The sequence below is a fragment of the Metopolophium dirhodum genome, chromosome 8, assembly GCF_019925205.1.
Source record: "Metopolophium dirhodum isolate CAU chromosome 8, ASM1992520v1, whole genome shotgun sequence".
Classification (NCBI taxonomy): domain Eukaryota; kingdom Metazoa; phylum Arthropoda; class Insecta; order Hemiptera; family Aphididae; genus Metopolophium; species Metopolophium dirhodum.
In genome coordinates, this window is record NC_083567.1 from 31,547,143 (window position 1) to 31,574,937 (window position 27,795).

At 27.7% G+C, this 27,795-nt stretch overlaps 2 protein-coding genes across 4 annotated transcripts; one reads left to right on the forward strand and one right to left on the reverse strand.

Moving 5' to 3' along the window:
* The first annotated feature begins 221 nt into the window (after nucleotides 1–221).
* LOC132950475 (uncharacterized) lies at nucleotides 222–3,056 on the forward strand. The gene is made up of 2 exons (XM_061021966.1): nucleotides 222–467; nucleotides 2,576–3,056. The coding sequence occupies exon 2, from the start codon at nucleotides 2,581–2,583 to the stop codon at nucleotides 2,839–2,841; it is 261 nt and encodes an 86-aa protein (XP_060877949.1). The 5' UTR covers nucleotides 222–467; nucleotides 2,576–2,580; the 3' UTR covers nucleotides 2,842–3,056.
* A 14,265-nt stretch (nucleotides 3,057–17,321) lies between these two features.
* Nucleotides 17,322–26,452, reverse strand: LOC132951044 (arf-GAP with Rho-GAP domain, ANK repeat and PH domain-containing protein 2). 3 transcript variants are annotated; one of them, XM_061022732.1, is made up of 12 exons: nucleotides 25,927–26,450; nucleotides 21,621–23,066; nucleotides 21,364–21,547; nucleotides 21,154–21,271; nucleotides 20,850–21,071; nucleotides 20,380–20,783; nucleotides 20,073–20,315; nucleotides 19,760–20,005; nucleotides 18,958–19,077; nucleotides 18,801–18,883; nucleotides 18,195–18,236; nucleotides 17,322–18,115 (listed from the first exon to the last, which is right to left on the reverse strand). In XM_061022732.1, exons 2-12 carry the CDS (start codon nucleotides 23,057–23,059, stop codon nucleotides 17,977–17,979), a joined length of 3,240 nt encoding a protein of 1,079 aa, XP_060878715.1. In that variant the 5' UTR covers nucleotides 23,060–23,066; nucleotides 25,927–26,450; the 3' UTR covers nucleotides 17,322–17,976. The 3 variants fall into 3 exon arrangements, 1 of the variants encoding a protein (XP_060878715.1); XR_009665296.1 differs by lacking the exons at nucleotides 17,322–18,115; nucleotides 18,195–18,236 and adding an exon at nucleotides 19,212–19,673 and having other exon boundaries at nucleotides 18,865–18,883; nucleotides 25,927–26,452; XR_009665297.1 differs by lacking the exons at nucleotides 17,322–18,115; nucleotides 18,195–18,236; nucleotides 18,801–18,883 and adding an exon at nucleotides 19,182–19,673 and having other exon boundaries at nucleotides 25,927–26,452.
* Nucleotides 26,453–27,795: the final 1,343 nt, after the last annotated feature.

The following is a 27,795-nucleotide window of genomic DNA, read 5'->3' on the forward strand; positions in this document are numbered from 1 at the left end:
GCCGCATGCTATTAACTATAATACAGTAATACTAACATTACAAGATATAAATAGATTAGATAAATCGTACTTATACGACAGACAAAAACGTTGAAAACTGGTGGTGCTGGTTTCGGTTCGAGCATGCCTTTTTGACGGCCAATAGAAAAACGCCGTGAACTCGGGAAATCTGAACCGACTCCCCTACCCCTTACCATCGTTGTGTCATCGTTAATTCCGATATCCAAACTCCGATTTCCGTCATTCGACATTTCGACCATTATCCGTCTGCTATTTAAGTCGGATATCATTATTTTTTTTTCATTCAACGCTGACTCTGAGAGGTCGTCATCACGGTTTGTTTTTCATTAGGCATTTAGCTGATTTTTTCCTGGAATATAGTGATTTTGTCTTATAAAATTGTAACTTATAACTTGTTTTTTCCACATCGTTCCTGCGTCGACCCATCCGAATTAAATTTATAACTGGTGAGTATTTTTTCAAGTTTAATTTTAATTCATTATTATTAAGATTATATTACATTTTTATTCTTTCTGTACATTAATACTATAGTAAATATTTAATTTAAACAATTATTAATATTAATTTAGAGCTATTGCTAGAGGTTAGAGCTAACTAAACGTTCAACAAAACCATATCGTTTCAGTCTCATGGAAACCTTTAGACAGAACATTTTATTAACGTAATCATAATTACTATATCTAGGTATCTAGTTAATATATCTATTTTTTTTATAGATTCTAGTTGGTATACCTATATAAACTAAGATTTGTTTGACAAATTTTAAATCAGCAAATATGTTTTGCAATTGAATTGAACACGGTCACTACTGTGCATACATTTCAACATTTGTACCTATTTACTAATAATTTAAAATGTTAATATTAGGTAAACTTACACGTCGAATAAAAATTAAAGAAAAAAATTAATCAAGTTAATCCTGATAAGCGCGGCAATAATATTTATATTATTTTCAATTGCGTACAAATTAACATTAATTAATGCATTTAGTGTATTTTCAAAAATTTTGCCAGGTTAACGCATTGACGCGCGTTTTTATATTTTGTATACACCTATAATATATTGGTTACATAATATATAAATACGCGTGTCCATGTGAACCTAGCCTTATGGACTATGGTTAGCGTTCAGAAGCTCACACAAGTCACATTTCTATACCCGGGAATAACATATTATAGATATAATTATATAAATATATTATTGTAAAATCTTTATTTTTATTTACCTGCGGAAAACCCCGATACCATCATATGAATACCTGCATGTACAACAATACTATTATTTGATAAACCTAAATAGTAAATATTAATGCTTCTTAGCTATATCTATTATCCGTGTCTTTAGCTTGCTTCGCGTGGCGTATAAATGCGTATTTGTTGTATAAAATAGAGACATGGAGTATAGACTAAAGTTTTTGAATATTATAATCACTCTTTATTGTTAATAGTTTTACACGCTTAGATATTGTCATATATTGTTAACAGTCGTAAGTTTTAAATTATAGTGTAATATTATGTAGTATTCATGTGAGAATTTATATTAGCGGGTAACTGATTAATGAATTAAGGTCAGGCCTGCAAAGCATAATATTACGCCGAGACTTTAATAACAATACGACATTATTTTTTATTATTCAACACCATGGTATACTATAATTTTAAACCAAGTCCCAAGCGGGCAGTCGAGCCTATATATAAGTTATGATGAGGTACGGGCAGCTACGTTTAAAAAAATGTATATAAAGCGTTATGCGAACAATCAACTTAAGAAAGGTCTAATATTATTTTTATTCATAATGAGGATATCTTCATATTATATGTTGTTATTATTTATTAGTTATTAACTATCTACCTAAGTACCTATAATATTCCAATTTTCAGATTAAAAAATCAAAAAATAATATTTTTAAATTTTTATTGTTTTTGTAAATGGTAGTTTGTTTATCCTTGAAATGTTTGTGGAATCAAAAATAATATATCGTATAATTTGTATGTTATTGTTAATAAAGTAGTAATTGAATGAAAAAAACTCCTGATTGGGAGAAGGCTAGACGGGTATACCTATTATATACTTATGCAAAATCGCAAACTAAGCCGAACTTCAAAAGGTTATAACTTTTATATTAAGTCTAACCGAAAAATTCTGGTTGCACCATTGTTCTTAACTCGTGGAAATAAAAAAAAATTTCGATGAGGGCCAAACTGCATTTATGTCAATAAATGTTTGACAATTACAATTGTTATCACTATACTGTTTAGCTATGAAAATAATTATAATAATTAAATAATTAATGTCATGAAAAAAAAAATTCCGAAAAAAACACAAGTCTTTCTAAAAATAAAAATATCAGCGTCCGGACGCTCTGAGCATATTCACAGTTTTCAACCACGGTACTCAACGTATCCACAATGGAAATGATCAATAATACATATTTTTAAGAATTTTTTTTACTGGTGTCAAATTTGCCGCTCCAATCTTCAGCTTGTACAGAAACCTGACGAGTGACGATATAGTCTCACAATTACTTACATAATATTTTGTTTGTCTTTTTCAGTCATCATGGTTGCACAAAAATTGTGGTCTTTAATTTTCGTTGGGCTATTAATCTCATCTTCTGCCAATGCTGGTCCAATCGCAGCAGGAATTTGCTATGCTGGATGTGCTGCCGTCACGGTCGCATGCTTTTCAGCCGCTGGCTTCACATTTGGCACCGTTCCTGGAGCAGTGATTGCTGCTACACCCATGTTAGCTGCGTGCAATGCAGCATTTGGGATTTGTGAAGCAAGCTGTGTCGCAGCATTAATCGTACCTGTACCGTAAGGCTTATTAAAGCCTGAAAAATATTTTCTTTTCAACAGTTTAATGGACTATTTTTTCTAAATGTATACATTTTTTTTATTTTCTTACGCCAAAGTTTTGCATTTAAGTGTTGGTAAATCATCAAAAATCAAAAATTAACTAAAATAAATAATTTTTTCATGATAAATAGTAATAAATTGACATTTGACATACATAAACCGCTTTGATTATCTTCATTATTATTTGTTATTTTTTTTTTCAAGCTATTGCCTACCGCACCTATACGTCTTACATTATACACAGATGACAGATATCTGGTACACTATATAGTTTAGAACATATTTAAATTATTAAATCGTTACAGGCGAAATTTTAAGATTATTATTTTTATATGAAACTTATTATTTTAATCAAGCAAGATACATTTTTTTTAAATGTTAGTTTAAAATTATAAATGATTGAAAGTATAGGTTATTTCTAATACAGCCATTGTTTTTAAGCTTAAAAAACAACTGGTACAATGAGTACATGTCTAATATTGATATTAAATGTTATATTTTTAAATTTTTATTAAGTTAAACTTTGAACTTCCCACTTTGATGGTGTGCATTTAAATACTGTTGCAGCAGTATCTTACCCAACTGTACAATGTTCAGGTTAATAACTATAATTTTTTCACTTGCTTGTTTTTGTTTGCTTAAACTTTAACAAAAAAGTTAATCAGATTTTTAATAAATTACAAAATATTTTATTCTTCAATAGTTCAATACCTATATGTTTTTATTTTATTTATATGTTAATCTAGGTAGTTTCTAACTAAAACTAGAAACGAGAATGTTCACCATTTTTATTAATATAAAAACATTTATTTTACTTTAAGGAATTAGTTTATGTATCATAATCATATAAAAATGAAAAATAATTCTAATATTTTTAAGAGTGAAATAATTTTAGGAGGTATTTAACATGGGTAGTACGGGCATACTATACCCAGTGGGACTGTGGGATACGGTTGCAGTGTTGCACCTCCTAAATGTATAGAAAAAGGATTTTTACCAGAAATAAGACGTTAGAATATTTTAATGTGTTACATAATACTTTTGATTACGCAGTAGTTAAGTCAATAAAAGTTATTCTTTTAATAATATATTTTTTATAGTAGGTTCATATCTGCCGCAGTCTTGATCCATCATAAATTATGGTATCTATTTAGAGGACACTACACCCGCATATGTTGTCTTTGTCTTACATGCGTATATCAGCGTATCGCGTATGACATGGCAATAACTGTTTGCGCAGAAAAGACAGTCACTTAGTTTTCACCGCATAAAAATGAAAACTGGCTGTTTTTTGAATATCACTTATACGAAAAAAGTTCTTATTGTTTGTGTTTTTCAAACTTGAATAACTTTTTTCGTAGTTCTGATATCAAAAAAGTAAAATTGTTATTGCATAGCCAAAATTGTGGCTCAGTGAAGAGCAATGTTAGTTCTTTTCTTTCTTTGTATATTTTTCACCTCTACAATATTTTGACTAGCAATAGAGAAAATATTTATTTATTTAAAAAAAAATAGAGCTTAAAAGTATAATACACATCATTACACACGCATTGTTTGTTAGTACACTATAATCTTCACTTTTATAGATTGTACCGGCTTACCGCGTTAAGTAGGTACCTAATACCTATTACATTTTTTATTGGTTATTAGTTCTATATTAGTAGTAGTTTTATGATTCTTATTACTTCAAACTTACTAATATCTAATTTACATTCAATTATACAGACTTCTTAGTGTCTTACGAATCCGACCACCGGTGGACACCTATGACTTATCCACAACCCACCAATCTTGGTTGAGGCACGGACCATGAATACATTTATTTTTTAGTCATGTCACCGTCCGAAAAAAAAAGGTCTTCGCTACGTCACTAATAATATTAAATACCTATGTGATGAGTGGCGTTAGCAATACGTAAGGGTACTCTTTTATAGTATTTACCATATAAAATTAAAACTCGTGAAAGGGTAAAATTTAAAAGTGTTAAACAAAAAAATTTCAATATATATTTTGTTAGTTATAGACGAAATAAATTATTCAATAACAGCAACTGTAATCTGTAGGTATCATTAATTTCATTTATCTGTAGTCTGTACCAATTAGCCTATTCCAATTTTCATTAGTAAATTAGGTAATATACATATTAAGATGATCCCAATTAATGCACTTACGTTCAATAGATTTATAATCATTGTTGGTAAGGTAAAGGTTTACAGTTTAACTTTTCAAAGTGCAGATATCATACTAAAATGGCGGTAGGTTGTAGGTACCTATACTACTCAAGAATATATGCGTCTAATTTATATGAATCAGTAAAATAATAATTAATACTGGTGTCTTCATCAAGTTTAAGATAATTATTTATAAACATGTAAACAATAAATGTTTTAGAATTAACTGTAACTATTGAGTGAAGTCGTTCAGAAGTATAGGTATTATCGAAATTTAGCTTTTGTATTTACATACCTACATATACATGTAATTAGATTATCATTATTATTTATTATTTGTTTGATTTAATTTGTCATAACAACGAAAAACAGTTGTATTTTACAAAATAAACCATGATGGGTTGTTGTGACAGGGAATGTAGTGAGTTCAAAACTAGTTCATATTAAAAGTAAGTTATCATAATAAAAAAATAATAATAACATAATTTTAAAATTGTGTACAAATAATACAATTATACCTAATATATATAGTATTTTTCCTCTTCAAGGAAAATATATAAAATATGAATCATAAATATGTTTTTGTTAATAAATAATCATGACAACGAAAAAACTCAGAAAAACAAAAAACGTGCATCCGGCCGAAAAACATTAAAAATATAAACAACAATAATAATATAATCATACTATACAAGGCAAAAGCGTATTTAGATCTAAAGAGTATAAACAATAAACAATATTACCTATTCAACTGTTTCTTGTCTAATGTTTTAAATTTTGTGCACAAAGAAGTTTCAACAAAAATAACGATTTTTTGGTTTTTTAATATATATTAAATCTTTTTGAATTGAGATTTGATAATTGATTAAACCTAGTATTATGTTCACACTACACGGTGTATAGTATAGCTGCAGTTGATGGCCATTTTAAATTCTGAGCGAAGCGATGAATGTATTGTTTTTACAATGATGTGTGTTTTTTTTTTAATTTTATTTTTTTTTTGTGTCTGTCATCACCTTTTAGGACAGTAAAAGTGCTTGGATTTTCTTCAACAGTAACTTTTCTGATAGGAAAGTAGATCTAGTTGGTACTTTGGGGGTATTTTTACGCAAAATCTGTTTTCGAGAAAATCGATTTTGGTTTTTGGTGCAACTCTAAAACAAATGATCGTAGGTACATGCAATTTTGACTGAATGTTTATATAAGCATTTTCTATACACCATAACATTTTCCGAATATTTTGACTTATTTTGAGCTGTTTACGGACCTTGTCAGTTTTCAATTTTTTTAGTTTATATTTTCTATAAATATCAATACAATTTTATTTGTTGGGTAAAAGCGTGGAAACTTAATGCAAGGCTCCTGATATATTGTTACAATAGCAGTTAAAAAATATTAAAAACGCATAGGTACAATTTTTTTTTATAAGCATTTAATGTTAAAATGTTGACAAAATGTATCAAATTTATAATTTAATAATTATTTTGTAGTTAAAAATTTATAAAATATTTAACTTTTATAGCTAAGGATTGACAATTGAAAACAAAGCTCCACGTAACTAGGTTATTTATAAAATACTTTAATCACAATAATATCATCAAATATACTTGGTAATATCATAGGCTGACTGACCGTTTTCGCTCAAAATCGTTTTTCTTATACAATGATATTATATCATTGAATTCAAATTTAACACCATCCATTATAGTGACCCACTTGTAACCTACTGTACAGCAGAGCGATATCCACTTACCCACCTTTTTAATAATTGAATAAAAAAAATTTTAAACAGAGTCAATTTAAATTAAGAACTCCAAAATCTTTATACAATTTAATAGTGGAGTCTATAATATATCATTTTTATTAAAACTTTACCGTTACTCCTAATATTTATATAGTTAAGTAAGATTTACTTATTACCCCATACCTACAACAATTCCATAAGATAATATGATGGACTGTGCTAATGTATAATACACCATTTTCAAAGTATTAATATTTGAATATATTTTAAAGATTTAAATTTAAAAAACAAACCCCTTATAAGTTATAAGAGAAGACATTTAATCAATATGATTGTTCCATGCTCATCAGTCATCACTAAGAACAGTAAGAACACTAAATATTTTAAACTAGAGGTCTTAAGAAATAACATACAGTATATATTATGTTTATTTCCTAGTTTTGTGTGCCTTGTGTACCGAGTGCATCAACTCTCAACACCATCCACAAACAACGACAGGCTTACCGCCATCACCGTCGTAGCCGCGTCATTCTTTACTAGCATTTTTGTTTATACTATAAGAAATACATTTAGATTTTTGTATATTCAGCATTAAATCAGAATTATATAACCATAGTTTAACTTTTTAACACATATCAATAACTGCCTATAAACATAAAAACATTTATATTACCTATATCAACTAAAAATGTCATCAGGTTTAATAAATAATTAATCACCGGGTAATAAAGCACTGAGAACTTAATTCATTCCAGCTTAATTTATCATAACTCATAAATTGCAGAATTTATATTTTCATAGAAATATTATTACCAACATTTGCGAAAAAATCATTAAGAACTTCCGGAACATTAAGATTTCCATTTACTTTTACACGGCTACACCCCTCAGTGGCGTTCACAGATATTTTCAATGGGAGGGGTTATATAAAAAAAATATATGTATGTGTAATGTGTAATGTGTATAAACTATTTAATTAAACACAGGTATTACCTAACATACCATTTTTGATCAAATGGAACCTATTGCTGAGTTCATATTATTAAACTAGTAATCAAGATAAGGAAATAAATAAATAAGTTATGGATAAAATGTTTTTGTATATTGTACTAGCGTTTCCACAATAATACAATATAATTTGGAGGCAGTAATTTCTGTTCAAAAAAAGGGCGTCACAAATTAAAAGTGCAAAATAAGTATAGGACAAAACCGCACACAGATTTTAATATACTGGATATGTTTGCGCACATAAATTTAGTCGTATATTTTTACATGGAAAAAAAAGCAATAGCTCGGAATCTTATCTTATTATATACCCATCATATACTATCCCGTCTTATACAGGGACGATCTCAAAATAAAAAATCATGGGGGGGGGGTTGGTGTAATCTTCAAAATTTCCGACTAGAATTTGAAATTCAAAATTTTTGTTAACTATTAAGTTATTTTTAGTTACATGCTATAAATTTATAATTTCTTTACTACCTACCTTATGTTTCAATTTTTAGTTTGAACTAAATTTGAAGTTGAAACTTAGAAATACCTAACTTATTATTTTTTTACTATACAAAAAATATACAGAGTGTATCTTATGTCATTGTACGCAGGTTTTTTTTAACAATTTATTATGGATCGATGATAGGGAATTTCGTTAGAACAAAAAAAGGCACGTGTTTCTTTATTTTTAACAGGCAATTATTTATAACATTTTCAAAATTTTTCAACACGCAGTTGTACCAATAATAAAATCGTAAATTATATACTATTAACACAATATATTGTTTAAAATCGTTATATAAAACAAAATAATATTATTGTTAATTTTTGAAAATTATTTATTATATTTTATTTTTTTTAATGAAAAGTAGGTATACTATACTATACTAGTAAGTATAATATAGTTGTAATTAACTACTTTACACTAATTAACTTTTAAAAATCTTTGATCAATCAATATCATGTACCTATAGTTGTCAGTAACATTGTAGTATGGGGGATTTTTTTCCGGGGATTTTTATTCCGCAATTCACTGTTTCTATAGCCTATACTTTAGTTCAGTGCATATTCAGTATAACAATCTTACCAATATACCAACATAAATCGTTTCCTTCAAACGAACACAGGCATACAGCTAATGATATTTACCATATTTTATCATAGGCAATATAAAATAATTGTAAGGTTTAAATAAAAATTAGATAATTACATTTTTTCCCCCCCAAAAAAAGTAAGAAATACAGTTTAATATTTAAAGATTTATTAATATTTTAGGAAACAAATGAATAATTTATTTTGCGGGGGCTATTACAAGTTTTAGGAGGCTAAGCTCCCAGCCCCCCTCCCCCCTAGTTGCGCTTATGGTTATAAGCCGTTCATTAGGTTTTTATCTTGTACCGATTGCCAATTCTCGCAGTCTTGCTATACTTTTGCGAATCCGCTCCATAACCCATTACGAAAATATTGAGTTATGACAATATTAACAATATTAAAAATATATTATTTAGCAATATTTAAACAATTTATTTAATTTTCCTTTCCTCGTCTTAAAAAAATTGGTTTAATTCAGGTGAAAATAAATTCCATTTTGCCGACTGAAAATCTAATATTGCCGAGTAGGGGGTGTAACACCCCCCCCCCAAGACCCTCCTCCGGTTTGTCCCTGTATACTAGATGTAAGATGTGCCTAATAAAATTAGTATTTAGTTAATAAAATACCTAATTATAATAAGTACTAATAGGTACTAGTATAATAATAAACCTTTTAACATACCTACTATTGTCTTGTCTATTTTCCTATTTTAATATATAATATATATCATACATATCATATGATGGTTTTCAAAAGTTTTAATAATATCATATACAATTACATTAATATTTTAAATGATTAATAAAAAACAATGTTTTGTGTATTAAATAACCTATTGCTATTAAATATTATAATATAAAAGTACAAAAATGAATAATTATATTAAACTTATTTAAATAAACCATGACAATATATTATTATGTCCCCCCTTCAATTTTTGTCTATGCTCACTATCGTTAATCGTTATAGGACAGTTCACAGATACGAGATATCCCGTCAAATTTTTTTACTATACCCAACGATAGAAAAATTTGATAGCCTTGGAATTTGGATTGTTACATTATAGGTACCTAGTCTTCTTTCAACCAAGTCTCAATAAGTATAATAATATCAAATTAATTTTCAATAATATTTTTAGCTCCTTAATGTGCGCTTTAAAACTACTAATATTCATTGAGTAAATTTTTATAAAATGACTACCTACCTACTTATTACTTACTCAAATTAATACCTACCACTTATACATTCTACTGATAAGGTTTTTATATTATTTACACTATTAACACTATTTAATAAATTATTTAATCTATTCTTATTCATAGTAAAGTTTGCTATGCTATTAACAATAATAATCTTAAATTAAAATTTAATAAAAGAAATAATGAAGATTTATTTTAAGCCATTCATAAACAATCAGCTTTTTTGTAATATCAGTTAGATATCCGCTTTAACTAGTATAATGAACTTACTCTAACACTCATGTAACCATCTGATTTCTTTAAAAACATACTACTACTATTTTCCCAAATGTACTTGAAATAGTAATTCACTGTAAGTATTGTTTTGTCATCCAAAGAAATTCAAAATGTATATCGTAATTAGTTACTTAAACGGTCTAAAGCTAAACTAATATGAAATTATGGCTGGGGGCACGCGTGCGCATAGGCATAATTAAGTTTCAGTCCATTTCAATATTATAAGTTTTAATATTAATTTATTATAAGTAATTTACAAAGCCACTGCTATTAAATCGCATTATTTATTTTTAGATTCTAAGTGAATCGAAGGATCAGGGATCTATTGGTTTTACAATAGTGTTTATTTTTTTGTCTATAGACACTTTTTTGGTTAGTAATAATTTCGTTCAAAAGTTACGTTCAGCCCTTTGAAAATATTCAGATGCTGGGTGCAGCATTTAAAACTAATCGGTATGGACCTAGATTAGAACTTATATTAGAATAATAGAATATAATAATAATGATATAATATAAAATGTTCACATTTTGTATCGAAAATCGTGAAATATGTCAATATGTGCTTAAAACAGAAAAAACACCAAATATATGCATTTATTAATAAAAATTGTAAAATATACAAATAGGTACCTACCGGGTGATTCTTTATCATTTATAACACTCATTATTTCAAAAAGCATAAATGATTTTACATGGTTTCTAGTCGTTAAAAAACAACATTTAAAAAAAATAATATATTTTTAATGTTTTTTATCCTTAACATTTTTAAGATATTTACTTTTTTTAAATGACAACATACTGATTTAATTTCGTATTCCAAAGCAGAATATTTTTCCAAGTATTATGATACTTACATAAAAATTGAATTTAGAACGAGTAGTTTATGAGTTACAAGTATTTAAAGCCTTATGATGAGTGGATTGGTCCACTGACGGAGCGGAGTGCTCCTCAAAGATTAAATACTACCTACTCATCCTAAATTCGATTTTTATGTTTCGAAATACACAGAAAAGTATTCTGCTTTCGAAGATGAAATTAAAACTGCAGTATATGTAGTATGTTGTAATTCAAAAAAGCAAAAAACTTAAAAAATGTATAAACAATAAACCTCAATACAATACGGTGACACACTGACACAGCTAGTGTATCAGACATCAGTGTTGTAGTGACTATAGGTTAGTGACTATAAGTAGTGAGTGTTGTACTATTAAATGAATAGGTAATAATTTTAAAACATTATTAATAATTATTCAAACATTGATACACAATATTATGTATTTAAAACTTAGAATATATAAAAACTACTTAGAGTATTTTAAACAAAAGTTAAATACTTAAATGTGTGTTACTATAGCGATATTTTATTAAATGAATTATTTATCTGAGTAATCACTTATCTGCAACTACGTAGTTTTTGAAAAAAAAACCCTAGCCCCATGTACAAAAAGTATCTGCTCAACTCCACAACCCTTGGAAAAAAATTCTAGCTCTGTGCCTGAGTATACTAACATTACTAACTACAAAAACAAGTAATCTGAAAAACACAGATAGGTGTTACCATTGATTAATTAGAATTTAATAAAAAATATCAATGCTATTGTGACCTATACGCGCTATGAGAGCAAGGAGTTTTAATATTGACTACTGACTAGGTAATAATTACTAGTTACTACTAACTACTAAGTAGTACTAACTAATTATAGATATTGCCGTATTGACATATTGCTATATATTAGAAAAATCGTACAACGTCAAAAACTGGTCTCGGTTTGCGCATGCTTTTATGACGATTGACGACCAATAGAAAATCGCTGCTATAGGTACCGGAGTTTAAACAGACTCCCCTACCATCGTCGGTCATCCAGTCATCGGGTATTCCGATATCCTAACTCCGATTTCCGTCATTCATCCATAAATTCGTCATGACTCATTATCTGTGTAGTATTTAAGTCAAATATCATTATTCTTCCTTCATGTGCGACATTGACTCTGTGAGGGCGTCATAGCACGGTTTATTTTTTTTAGGCTGATTTTTTCTCTGGAATATAGTGATTTTGTCTTATAAAATTAAGTTTTAACTCGTTTTTTTCCAACTCGTTTCTGCGTGGTGCCATCCGAATTCAATTTATAACTGGTGAGAATATAAAATTTGAATTAATATTTATTATTATTAAGATGGTATTATATTTTTCTGCAAATTATATCCTATTGGTAATTATTCAATTTAAACAAATGATATTAATTGATATTAATTTAGAGCTTGAACTACACGTTCTACGAAACCATCGTTTCAGTCTTATGGAAACCATAAGCAACCATAAATCATAATTGCTGTCAAAATGTTAAGTACCTACTCAAGTATAAACTAAGACAAAAATATGATTTGACGAATTTAAAATCCGTAGCCTTGATTCGCATACAATTAATGTACAATTGAATATTTGAACACTTACAATTTATTTTCGTATTTATTAAGAATTTCAAATTTTAATAGTAAATTTACACATAAAGTACAAATTTTAAAATATTTAATAATATAATATTATTTATTATTTAACATGAAATTATTATGAACAATTTATTATTTTCATAAATATAATAGATTATAAATGTATATGTTTGATCCACTGAACTAGGTACTAGGTACTTAAGACAATCAAAATTAAAAAAAAATAAGTTTACCTAAAATAAAATATAATTAATAATTAATACAAATTAATACAAATTCCGACATAAAAATGATACATTTTGTAAAAAACATTTGATCAGTATTCTTTTGTTATTTCTAAACACATATTTTTTAGCCTTAGTTCATATTTTTTCATTACATTTTTTTTTGTTAAAATTTTACAGTTTGGATATTTAACAATTCAATAATTGCTTTGAATTTGATTCAAGTCGTTCAGTTGACCAATAATATATATTTATAATTTAGATGTTACATGTATAATGCCTCTCTCAAAAAATCCTTTAAATGCATGCCGATTCCTTAACTATTTTTAAACATACGATATAATATAGTAAATTGTTGTTCAATGAACTATAAAGGGTCGACAATGAGATGGCTTATGTCTAGGGCTCTGAAATCTGATTTCAAAAAATTTGACTCGTCGACGTGCTACATGATAAATATTTTATTAGCATAATATTTATTTTCAAAATTCTGTGATCCGTTGATTTCGCAAAGTATAATACAGAAATACCAGTTTTAAATATATTATATTCACTATTTACTCTTAGATATTGTCATGAATTGTTTTGCAGTCCCAGGTCATAGTATTCATATTTTATGTGGGAATATATTTTGCGAGTAAGTAATTAATTTCGGTCATACCTACAAAACATAATACGCTGAATCAATGAGATGACATTATATTTTATTATTTTTTCATTTGGACATGTTTTCACCCAAAATCGACCTTTTGGTTTTCGCCCAAAGAAATATTCATAAGAAACGAAAAATAATTCACTATATATTTTTTTTATTAAAGATGTAATTTAATCTTTTATAATTTAGTTGATAAACGCTAGAGTAAACTGTAAACATATAACATATACGATATCAATTCATGTTGAAGTACCTCCGATGGGAGGTCTCTTCCCTCAGTCTCTTCTGTCTGTTTTTTTTGTTATTATCACTTAAGCTTATTGTTCTAATTGTAACAGATAGCGTAATAAAGAATTTTGTTCAAAAAAAAAAAAAACATATACGATATGCCTACGTGCAAAACATTAAAACAAATAGTATAAAAGGTAATAAAAAAAGTTATGGCACATAGATAAGTAAAACATATAAGTGTCAATCCGCATGACTGCAGTCAATGCAAATATAATATAAGTGGAAAGCATAAAAATATTTTGCTGAAACGACAATGTGCACACACACGCACATGTCGATAAATCGAGAAAAACGAAATATTTTCTTCAATGCATCACCTATAAAAACTACCAAAAGCGATAGTAAATTAATCATACTTCCTGATATTTGATTGTAATTTCGAAAAAATGGTGGAATTCGTAAGTTCCTCTAGACTATGCTTTGTAGGAACCACTTTTTTGATATAAAGCCCAAAAAGCCCAAAAAGCCCAAAATAAATATAAATGTTATGTAATTATTTCAGGAGATTTTTTAAAAAAATATCCAAATTGTATGGTCCTTTAAAATTGAAAATCGACTTCATAGAAAGCCTAGTTATTTTGCCAAAGAATTCATACATATATTAAAAATTTAAATCGGACATTCGGAAGTAGGTATGTGTAATTTACCACCGCTTATTGGTCTAAAACGTACGAAAAATACGTGTGATAGCAATGGCGTAGACAGGAATTTTTTAGGGGGGGACTAAGTATACAAATACAATATATCTCTTATTTTTTATTAATCATGATAAAATTCTAAGGTCAACACAGTCAATTGGGGGGGGGGGGGGTATAGCCCCTTAGGCCCCCCTTGCTACGCCACTGCTTAATAGTCATGCAATTCGTCGCCTACGAAATATAAAATATAGAAAAATATAATATTTTGCAATGAGTACTATTCGCTGGACGCTGACAATTAACATATTTAGAAATTTTTTTTTATAAAGGCTAAAACTCTTCTAAATGATATCGGAAAAATGTATAAAAAATTAATCAGGTATTCAGCAAGTTATTTGTTTTAAATTTATCCTCACATTTAAAAATATTTATAAACTTGAAAATGTATAAAAATAAAACAAACAGGCAAGGCGTAGGTGTTTACACTGTCCGACTGTTGAATATGGTTGAATGTTGTCGCATAACGTTTAATAGGTTATAGGTATAGTGAGAATTTTCGTATAAAGTATAATCAACCAAACGTACATTTGTTTGCGTATAACTATAAAATCACGAACATTTTACGACGAATTACATTTGTTATGATATTTGTATTGTATATTTACTATTTAGCTATAAAAATAATAATAATAATTTATCAATGTCATGCAAACGTTTTCCTGAGAAAAACCCAAGTTTTTATAAAAACATAAGCGTGCAGAACACATTCACCGTGATCGACCACGACGGGTAACGTCGTGTAAATGAATTATTTTGAATTTTTTTTTACGAGTGCCAAATTTTCCGCTCCAATCGGAAACCCGACGATTGACGATATAATTTAGTTTTACAATTACCTACATAATATTTTATTCGTTTTTTTCCAGTCGTCATGGTTGGACAGAAAATGTGGTCTTTGATGTTGGTCGGACTGTTAATCGCATCTTCCGCCAATGCTGGACCGATCGCAGCCGGAATTTGCTATGCCGGATGTGCTGGCGTGACGGTTGCGTGCTTCTCTGCCGCCGGGTTTACGTTTGGCACCGTTCCTGGAGCACTGATTGCCGCTACACCCGCGTTGGCTGCGTGCAACACTGCTTTTGGGGTGTGTGAAGCCAGCTGCATGGCCGCCTTGTTCGTACCCGTACCCTAGAGGAGGATATTATTTTCTTTTTAAAAGCTCGCGTAAAGAACTTTTTTTTAAAGTATATGTAATTTTTTTTTTTGTTATTTCCGTACACCAAAATTGTGCGTTGAGTGCACATAGTAAATCATTTATTAATCATCAAACATGAAAATTAACTAAAATAAATTACGAGTGTTATAAATAAACTGCTTTGATTTTCTTCATTATTGTTTGTTTTTTTTTTCAAACTATCACCTCCTACATTATACACAGATATCTTTTCCGCTACATAATATATATATATATATATATAATATATGGTTAAGAAGATATTTAAACAATCCAATTGTTATCGCCTTATCGGAGATATTTTATGATTGTTATTTTTTTTTGTACATGAAACGTTTTGTTTTAATTGAGCAGGATACATTTTTGAAAAATGTTAATTCATAATTATAAATTATTAAAAGTTAAGGTTATTTCTAATCCAGCCATTGTTTTTTAAAGTTTATGTACAACTGATTCAACAAATTAAATTGCAGAAGTACATCTATGGCTAATACTATATGCTAATACTATGCCTCAAATGGTTAAGGCATATTTACATATTTTTAATTTTTATTAAGTTAAACTTCGAATAGTGTGCATTTAAATACTGTTGCAGCAGTATATTATCCAACTGTACAAAAGTAATTTGCTATTTTTTTTGTAGTTGCATGTTTTTGTTTGCTCAAAGTTGAATAAAACAGTAAATTTGATTTTTAATCATTTACAAATGTTATACTTTAATGGTTCAATAGCTATATCCTTTTATTTTATTTATATGTTAAACTAGGAAGTTACTAGTTCCTATATAACTAAGACTAGAAACGAGAATATTCACTATTTTTTTAATGTACAAACATTTGTTTTACTTAAAAAAAATAGTTTATGTGTTGAACTATTGAATCTTATAAAAATTAAAAATAATTCTAATAGTTTTAAAGTAAAATACTTTTAGTAGGTAATTAGCCAGGTATCAGTACTGCCCACACTGTATAAAAAAAAGGAGAATTTTCACTAGAAATAGGATATAATAGAATCTTTTATGTGCCATATTATTCTTTTGAGTATGCACAATATATCATTTGTTTTAAAGTTACACCAAAAACCAAAATTTTGCGTAAAAATTCCTATTTTCCCTAAATTTTAATGTTGTTTTTGAAAAACTACTGAGAAATTTTTACTTTTGACCCCCCAAAATACCAACTAGATTCACTTTCCTATCAGAAAAGATACTGTTGAAGAAAATCCAAGCATTTTTTTCCCTAAAAGGTGATGACACACAAAAATAAAAAATAAAAAAAATTAACACAGATCATTGAAAAATCAATACATTTATCGCTTTGCTCAGAATCTAAAATTATCTGTAATAATATGTATTTAAAAATATTCCTTTAAAATAAATAATTTTATAATTTAAAACTTTAAATTTAAATAAACATATTAATAGCACCTGAATATTTTATATATCTAAATAGTAAATTATAAACAATTCCAAATTATTAATTAACTTTTTGTTAAATATATTAAGTTACAAAAAACACAGTATAATATTAAATACAATAATTGATTCTTAGTATTAAAAGTATAAAATAAATTGTCTTATTACAGTGATATCACAGTATAACAGACACTTGTAGCCCATATGTATATAAATTCATTCATTATCACAAAAATAAAATAATATCTGCTGTAGGGAGGGTAAAATTTACAGGTAATATTATTTTTTGTGGTATTTTTAAATCAGTCTGCATTTTTATCACTATTAATGTTTGTAGTTTACTTTAACAATACTATAAAAATCAAATTGAATAATTCATAGTTACATCATGATGAATATAATTATATAGAATTCAACTAGTATGAATTCCATGAATGGCAAGATTCTATTAATTTAAACAACAATTCAGACTTTAGGGGTTACAAACATTATTGTAAATTTTATGAGATCATCGATTATCAACTAAATTGTGAATAATTGATTTATTAACCATTATTTAAATATTGTGATTGATTTGCATCATGATGTATAACATATATTAAATTGGTAATACAACATGTTGTAATGTTACATCAACATTAAAGTGTAAGTACAACATTACTGATTAAGTATAATATTATGTTCAACTTATAAAATACCTTGATAAAATTATTTTAATAATCTAATAAATTAATGGTCACTGGAGGTGCAATGTGATCAACTCCATATTCAGATAACAACAATGCAGCCATCCATCGTAAATGATCTTCTTTGGTAGTACCAGCAATTGACCAACCAAAATTATCTTTTAATCTAAACAAAAAAAAATTTTATAGTTTAAAATACATTATTTTATAAAATAAATTATGAATTCTAACTGTCTTTTACTTACTCTTTAGGTAGGTCATTCTTTAAAATAAATGTTATACACCATCTAAACAAAAAGGAGATAAAGTATTAAAAATTATAAATCAACATTGGATAAGGAATCATTACAATAATGAAGATAATAATATATTATTAACGTTCAAGCAATTTTATTGTAATAATAAAACAGAGAAGAATACTTGAAATAGTTACAAATGTCAAGTTGCATAAAACAATTATAAATTGAATGAACTACTATCATAGATAAATAAATCATGCCTAAGGGGCTATTAGCTATTAGCCATTAATTGATTAGCTATTCTCTATTGATTCATTACATTTTGACATTATATCACAGAATAGATGAAATTTCATCTATTCTGTGATTATATGTCCTATATTTTGTTATTGTTTGTTTGTGGCCTGCCATAAGACATATCAATGTACTTGTTTTTTTGAAAAAAAGGAGAAATTTTACATAAACAAATTGTAATTTGTACAATCTGGTATAAGTGTTTTAATTTGAAACAGTAGTGTGTATCTAGTAGAAAAAATGGACACTTGTCCATAATATCTTTATAATGGATCTGCTACTGTTCTATAGAAAATTAATAAACATGTTAATATTTACCTAGCATGTGGGTTTCTTTTAGGTTCAAATCCAATATACCAAATTAAATCCTTAACAAACCATTCATATAATGATGTTGATCCCTAAAACAAAAAAAAAATCATTAATAAAACGGAGTACTTGGAATATAAAGTTACATAAAATAAATAATAATTACAGATTTATCTTTATAACATATTAATTTCCCATCACTTATTTCAAATAAATAAGACTTAAACGATTTACTCTTTTGTTCAGCAAATTTTAATTCTGCACATAAAGTTAAATGTTCTTTAGCCTATAAAAGACAATGCTTATTAATTGTTTATAATTTTAGTTTTACATTCACTGCCTATATGGGCTATATAAAATACATATACAGTGGTACCTAACCTAACCTACCCAGTATACTTTGAGACACGTTCAACTTACATGCTGCTTGTCGCTGGCTCATTGGAGGAAACTCGTCATACTTTTTAAGAATATCAAATTTTTCTACCACTCTCAAATCACGGTGTTTGTTCATTGTAACACAAACAAAATGACAAAAAAAAAAAAATAAAAATTATTACACAGAAAACAATTTGTACAACACATTTACGTAACATACACTGAACACGTTAACGCCTGTTCATATACTACCTATCGTACTAACATCGACAACTGCTTGGTTTATAGTGAAAAGGTAATTTAATTTATGTCCACAATAAGAGTAAAATACTGGAACTGGCTTATATAGCATTTATAGCATGTATGTCCAATGTATGTACAATGTACATACTTTATTTATTTATCTTATTTTCAAATGTTCCCCATAAACCGGTGTGCGAGTTGAATAGACAAATTTTTTGTCGTGTTTTAGTATACGTGCAAATCGGACCAGCCATTTTGAGTCTAATAGGCAAAAGAGTCAAATAACTGCGAGTCGAATAAGCGGCGACCACTGTATATATAATATATACATTATACTTATTACTTACAAACGGTATAATTTCAATAAGTAAAGAATTTGGTTGGAGACAAACAATATAATTGTCCTTTCTATACTTTACATCCCAATAAGCCCATAATAGTACTATGTCTAATAACAACTCTGAATGATGAATTGGACGAATCATTGTTCCGTTGCAAACAACCTCCTGTAAACCAAGTAAATATCCACCATGTGCTCCCATTTTATTTGCAAGTTCGTCACAAATCATTAATGCGGTTTTACTTGGACTCAACTAAAAACAAATTGTATACAAGGTATAAAACTAATATACTTTTAACAATTATAAATTACAAACTTACAGTGACATTGACACAACTTTCACTATCTTTTGAACCAAGATATATCCAAATTTTTAAATCTCCAGAGGGCTTTGATGGCTGAGGAGCATTACCATTTGATAAATTATAATGTATTAATGCTTCCAAAATTCGATCTTCTCGCTTTATTTCATCTTCTTCTACATAAAACAGCTTAGGATATAAGAGTATAAGATCATTTACAGCTTCAGACTCTATTTTTGACCAGTTTAGTGAATCACTATCCTGAAATAAGTAATAAAAATATGAAATAAAGTACAAATTGTATAATAGTATTATTTTAACATACTTCTATGTGCATTAAGGTTGGACCCCAAATTGATGCTAAATTTTGTACAGTCATTAAGTTTTTTTCATTTTGAAGTTGGATGTAATACAAGTGACTTAAGAGTTTACGCACAGTCACATAATTAATAGCTGGTAGTCGCTCTAATAAACTTCTGTAAAGTATTACTTTTTCATCTTCTGAACAATTACATTTTACAGCATTACAGAGATGAGTATGGAGTTCAGTGGTAAGTAAAGGTTCTGGCAAATCTCTAAAAAATCTTTTTAAAACACTTGCCACATCGTATACTGAATAATCTTGTTGGCTGAATTGTACAGCCCAAGCATCTTTTCTGAACGCAGACAAAAGTTTTGTGGTATTAGAACAAGAGCCACTACGCCTATAGACACCTTCTGTCAAGCACCCTGTTAAAAAAATTTATTTTATTTGAAAATTCCCAAACTGTTAAAATATGTATTACGATTACATACCATGGGCATAAATGAATTTTAAACATTTTTCAACAATAACTGGAACTTGATCCTTACTCAGTTGCTGATCTTTTAAATGTGGACTAGTGTTCACAGTTTCAGCTTTTATTATATGTTGCCAATTCAAAACCTCTGAATCTTCATCAAATTTCAAATAAATTGATTTTGAAATATAATCTATAACTAGTATACTTATTCCTAATTCTTCATCTTCTTGAGTCACTGAAATTGTTTTTATTATTGTTAGTCAAGTTAAATATTGACTCAGTTTTATACAAATATACAATATATAGTATATACTGACCTACGTTTCTGACTTTTCTTAAATCAACTGATTCTGGTCCACAAGTCTGCTTAGCATATGTTAATACTCTATTATATAACAATAACCAGGCTTGCTTCCACTCTCCATTTATGCCTTCCTATAAATATATGATATAAAATTAAACCAACACAACTCAATGATTATTACGATTAAAGTAATTCAATTATGTTAATCAGATTTAATAATTACCTTTAATGTAGCATAACCGGCCCTACTAAATTCAGAAGATGTTTTCAGTGGAAATAAACAAGTCACTGATCCTAAGAATTTTTGCATCCATACAAGACGTTCGGTAGTACATAAAGCTCCAAACAAAATTGATTGAGGACGTGCCATGAATTTTACTTTAAAACAAAATATATCCTCTCCTTCACTGCAATACAAAAATATTTTATAATTTTATATTACGAAATTAAAACAAATTAAAAGATTAAAAATATATTCACCTTTGTTTAGGTTCACTGACAGTTTGAATACTTAATAATGATGCTAATGAGATTGAAGTTCCAGTTTGGTTTTTATTAGTTGAGAACTTAAGTTGGCCACCCACGATTTGACACCATTTTTTTTCAAAGTCTTTATTTTTTTCATCAATACTAACAAATAAAATACCATTGTGAAAGATATTGGAATTTTCTACTTCTACGATATCTTCTTTTTCTATTCTTTCTTCTGGTTTTAGTATTGATTTCATTTTTCTAACTGAACCTGTTGATCCATCAGCTACTTTTTTCAAAGTACGTTTCATACTTAGCCAACTTGTTAAAGAATTTTTTCTTGGTTTTTCTTCATTAACAGGATCAACTTGAATTTCTTCTTTGTAATCTACGTTATTTGCACCATCGGTTTGTAACACTATTGAATTATGAGATTCTTTGATTGAATCCAGGCGATCTGGAGGTTCAGGAATAGTATATACATCTTCATCTAAATTTTCAAGATTAAAGTTCACAACACTTCTAGATTCAACAGTACTATAATGTGATGAATATAATATTTCATCGATTTCTTGTAGTAGTGAGCAATCTTCTTCTTCTTTTTGTTTATCCAATAAATTACCAAATGAATTATGTAAAGGGTCAAATTGTAATATAACAGATTTTGGGTCATTAGTCGTTTCTTCAGTGGTGAATAAATGTGTTTGATGCAAATTTTCATCATTATCTGATTTACTATGTTTAGTTTCATTATTAATATTACTTGTATCACTTGAGCTAAAACTTTTCTCACTTGTTGGATTCCAGTTTTCATAAGCTTGTGATTTTGTCTGCCCAATTAAGATAAGTTCATATATGTTTTCTGTTGAATATGATCCACATTGGCTACTAGAATTGCTTGATCTTGGTACCTTATCATACAACGCATCTTGTGGTAAAGGAGGTGGTGGAAAATTTGGAGGCTGTGAGCTACAAAAGTCTGATTCTGTATAATAATTGCTGAATGATCGGTCAGAGTTACTGTCTGATGGAATTGGAGAGTCAAAACTCAAGGTGGAAAAAATATCATTATCGATTGGAGATTCACTGATGTCTGGTTTAAAATCTTCAGATGTTTGACTAATTGTATGTCGTCGTGTAGGTCTAGGTAAGAGGCTGCGAAAAGATTTTTCAATGCAAATGCTCATACTTCTAGTATTTTCGATGACAGATTTTTTTCTCTCTAAAACATTTTCAGAAGCCATTTTCATTTCTGGTTTAAAATTTTTTTTTAACAAACCATTTATATCTTTAAAGCTTGAAGAAGTTGAACTTGAGCCATCTTTCAAATCACTATCATAAACGTTTACATTCTTGCGTGGTAATGGTACTGGTGGCTTTTTTTTTGTGTATTTACTAGTGACTTTATTCCTAGGAGGTGGCAATGGACGGTAGTTAGAATTCTCCATTACTCATCTAAAAGTTAAAAACAGTTATTAAAATCACGTGTAAAACAAATTTAAAGAATATTTATGATTATTAATATATTTAACTGCAATTATGATGGAATGTTAAGATAAAATTGCAAAAGAAAATTATATTAAAATAATAACAATACATTCTTTGGCTAGATAAAGATTATAAAATGTAGGTGTAATTATAAAATGAAGATTTAAACAAAAATAACTATGAACTATTATTTGTAATAATTATTTCTAATTAAATAGGTATGTTGATAATTGTTCTAAGAATTAAACATCATTAGAATAATACTTATAATATTAAAAACAAAAACAAAATTAAAATATAATAAGAGAGACAAATTCAACCACATTAAATTGAATGAAAAAAGGGCATCAAATCATGTTGATAACAATAGAAAACATTCCTGTAGATTTGTATCATAAAGAAAGTTAATCAGTATAATGTTATACGGTTTCAGTTAAGCTGATATAGTATAATAGCCATATTAGTATTTAGTAAGAATTTGATAATTATTTAACAATTATTATAGGCACATAATATTTATTATTTTATACAGGTACCCACTTACAACCAAAATGCTTTAATAGCGTTTAAAAATTAAAATACTATTAAAACCCTTGTATCCTTTATTAAACTTTATTTTGTTCAAGGAAAGTAATAAGTATTAACATTCAATGCACTTTAACTACCTAACTAGATCATAAATTATTTTATTTCAAATGTGTTATGTAAAGTTTAAAATGTAAGTAATTTTTCTTAACAAAATAAATGTTATGAGATTTTTATGGTAATTATATTAACAAAAATGTCTCTTTGGAAATATATTTTTTTTTTTATTGAAAAACTTTTTCTACAGCCTGCCACATTGAATACAGATTTTTATTTTATTTCAAATATGAAAAATTTGTAAAAAAAGCTTAAAACTGTCTTTTTTTTCAGACCTATTATAAAGTATGAGATTAAAATATTGAAAAACGAAATACAGTGCAGTTGTAGAATATTTCTCTCTATTAATTAAAATTAATAATCAAATTTAGTAGATTCTACAGGATCATTATTTCCGTAAAGTGTATTTTTGAAGAGAAAATTACATAACACTGGGGGGCGCCTTTAAAAAAAACTCACTGTACTCATTATTGAGCAATTTTTTTTTGAATATAGATAGATATTATTAATATTTTGATTTTTGTCTAAAAACAGTTTTAAAATAATTATAAGCAAGAAAATTAAAATTTGGTAAAAATAATTAAAAATTAAACGAACATAGGTATTACTTAGTAACGGGTATCACAAATATACAAACTGTACCAAACAAATTGAACAATATTAAACTAGTATGATAAGTATCTATAGAAATTAATCTAAAAAGTATGCATATGCACACACTGTAAAATGTGTAAAATGTACTTGTGCAAAAGTATTTAGAACTCAAGGCCATTTTAGAATATACACCTGGAATATATTTAGAAAGGTAAATTATTGTTCTATTCTAGACATTAATTTAAATGTTAAACTTTTATAACATCAAAAAAATGTATTTTATTTAATGTTAAAACAATGGGTTTTCAAATCTTTTCAACTTATTGATAGATTTGGGATATTATAGCAGCGAATAGCAATCATATTAAAGAACTACAATTATTATCTACAGACACCTGGAAGAATTTTGCAGCAATAGTTATATGCTATACATTTATTATCTACCTATACAATGACTATACTTATTACATCACCATTCTTCTATTAAAATATAAGCACTTAAATAAAGTCAACAAGTCACATCAATTTTTTTTTTTATTAAGTTACCTAGGTAATGGTGGTAATACTCAGTGTTTGGAAAGAATGTCATTCACGCGTTCATGTACATATTTAACGATTATTAACGATTTTTATAACGTTCAAATGTATTTAGAAGAAATAAAAATATTTTGAAAATATTAAGACGAACATGACTACTTATCATGAAAATGTGTTAAAATTAGAAGAAATAAAAACATAATAATACCTACATAAACAAAACAAGTTTTTTGGAAGTTGATGGCTATTAGCTTAATGCTTTAAATCACTTGAAAATGATCTCAGGGATTTGACAACTTTACTGTTAATACCTATTTTTTGTGTAGCAAATTGTATTAGTTAATATTTATTTAAACCCAAGAAAAGATCCAGTGTCATCTGTGGTCGAACATGTTCCATATTCTGGTTAAAAAGAATTTAGCATATTATTGTATTATATATATGGTTACTTATTAAATATTTCAGTTTTATATATTCCCATTAATCTATACTGGATACTATATATACTACGCACAGATAAGAACCATACCTACTATACCTAGCTACTTCCAAACAATACATGACATTAAAAAAATTATTTTGTTATAATAACATAATTTGTTACTAAATATAGTGACTGCATGAAATGCCAAATACTATAACATCATTGAAAGATAATTTTCATTAGGTTGTACCTTACACCCAATATTAATATGTACAAAGAGATTACATCATGTTTTGTTTTTAAAAAACAATCATAACTAGTTCACATTACAATAATATTATTATTGTTATTTTAACCATTGATAGGTGAGCTAAATACTATTATTATTAAATCAATGGTTATATGCAATTACATATTTATAACTGTGCTACAACCGCTGTACTACTGTCACAGAATAGATTATTCTGTGATACGGTACCAAACAGATTTAATTTGCACACTTATTTAGATTAAATTGGCCGACTTAAATTGTTTAATATAAATTTTGATAAAAAAAATAAATCGTATTGCTAAAATATGTGTGTAAAAATAATTTAAAGTGCATAGCATTAACTATTAATTATTATTTACCTCGATTATCCTTTGTATTTAGCTTGCCGATAACAATGATTGACGAGTAAATGCGAAATTACAGAAAGACTGAAGAGTGAAAACTATTATGTATATTGTATAGTGAACACTGTAATCTATTATAATTTATAGCTACACTAGAAAAAAATTTATTACTGAATAGTGAATATTGTGAAATGCGCGTTTGTGTTATCATCGCAACAGTGGAACACGACTACATTACACGAATAGTACGGACTACGGATACCTGTTGATCTCATTGAATAGTGATTAGGTAAACATTATTGTGGTTACACCACAGAACGTTCTACCTTATTTATTCTGTCTCTGTGGTTCCACAGTACACCATAGATAATATTATTATATTATCTATGCAGTACACACGTCATGTTCCACCATAGTCCATAATAATATTATTTTCTGTATTCGTACCTATCACCACAGAATATAGGTGTTATGAAATATATTATATAAATATATCACGCCATAATATTTCTATTAAAATAATATACGTTTAAGGCGTTTAAGCATAGAAATATAGAATATTACAGAAGCGACACTCGCCCTTCCATTTTAATTGAATTTAGTTCGCGGCGGACTGATTGATGTTGTAAGCTTGATGGTAAGACAGATGTTAGAAACGCTTTTATCGCCGAAACGGACCGCTCGAGACCAGCCCGCCAAAGTTTAAAAAAAAAGGTCACTGCATACTACGTTAGAATAAATAACTATAATATGGTATATATAGTATATTTATAGTTATACCATTATATAGTATAGTTAAAATTATATAATAATAATGTTATAAAAACTATGTACCTATATTATTTTATGATACTACCATACATATTATAAACATATTTATAGCAAGCCATATTCGGGGTAAAAAAAAACTATAAATAAATTAAGAAAAACGTTGTTTTTACGCAAAACCTGATTTCAAAAAAATCGATTTTTGTTTTTTGATCTAGTTTCTTGATATTTCTTTTCAAAATCGTTTGCCAGGAGAGCCACAAATACTGCCCGTCTTTTTATGTTTATGGGTCACACTGTTAACTAAAAAATGTAATGGTTTGTTTTGTCCATAGATCTATAAAAAAACATTTTGTAGTTTTACAAAATGCCCAACGTTTGTGTTATTTGCAAAAAGAAGGAAGGACACCACCAGGTGACTTTTCATCGTTTTCCTAAAGATGAAAACCTGTAAGTATATTTAAATTAGTTTAACCATTAGTGGTCATAACTTTTTTTCAAACCATGTGTGATAAGGCACTGAATTAAAATGGACATTTGAATTTAGAAATTGTTGGTTGGAAATCAAGGTATCCTTATTCTAATGGCAAAACCTTTTTTTAATAGATTTTTTACGAGGCATGTGTCAACAAAGTTTTATTACTAACATATTTATTTTTTTGTTTAAAAAAATGATAAACGATTGGTTTTTGAAAACCAGAGTACCAATTAAAAAAAAATATTTTTTTTAGAATAATAAAAAATTCCAGTTTTTTTCATTCTGAGCTGATCGATGAATGTGTTGGTTTTATTTTAAAATTACGTTTCTTATTTTTTAATTTTTAGATTATGAGTGGAACGATGAATGTTATGATTTTACAATGATGTGTGTCTTAGATTCTGAGCGAAGCGATGAATGTATTCATTTTATAATGATGTGTTTTTTTTATTTTTAGATTCTGAGCGAAGCGACGAATGTATTGATTTTACAATAATGTGTGTTTTTTTTTTATTTGTGTCTTTCATCACCTTTTAGGACAGGAAAGGTGCTTGGATTTTCTTCAACAGTAACTTTTCTGATAGAAAGTGAATCTAGTTGGTACGTTGGTAGGTCAAAAGTAAAAATTTCCCAATAGT

Excerpts from the sequence above, each read along its gene's own strand:
- LOC132951044 (XM_061022732.1), bottom strand. The coding sequence starts at position 23,059 with ATGGAGAATTCTAACTACCGTCCATTGCCACCTCCTAGGAATAAAGTC. Across the intron at positions 21,072-21,153 it reads AAGAAAAGTCAGAAACGTAG|TGACTCAAGAAGATGAAGAA; the intron begins GTCAGTATATAC and ends AAACAATTTCAG. Across the intron at positions 19,078-19,759 it reads TTATTGAAATTATACCGTTT|GCTAAAGAACATTTAACTTT; the intron begins GTAAGTAATAAG and ends TGTCTTTTATAG.
- LOC132950475 (XM_061021966.1), top strand. The coding sequence starts at position 2,581 with ATGGTTGCACAAAAATTGTGGTCTTTAATTTTCGTTGGGCTATTAATC.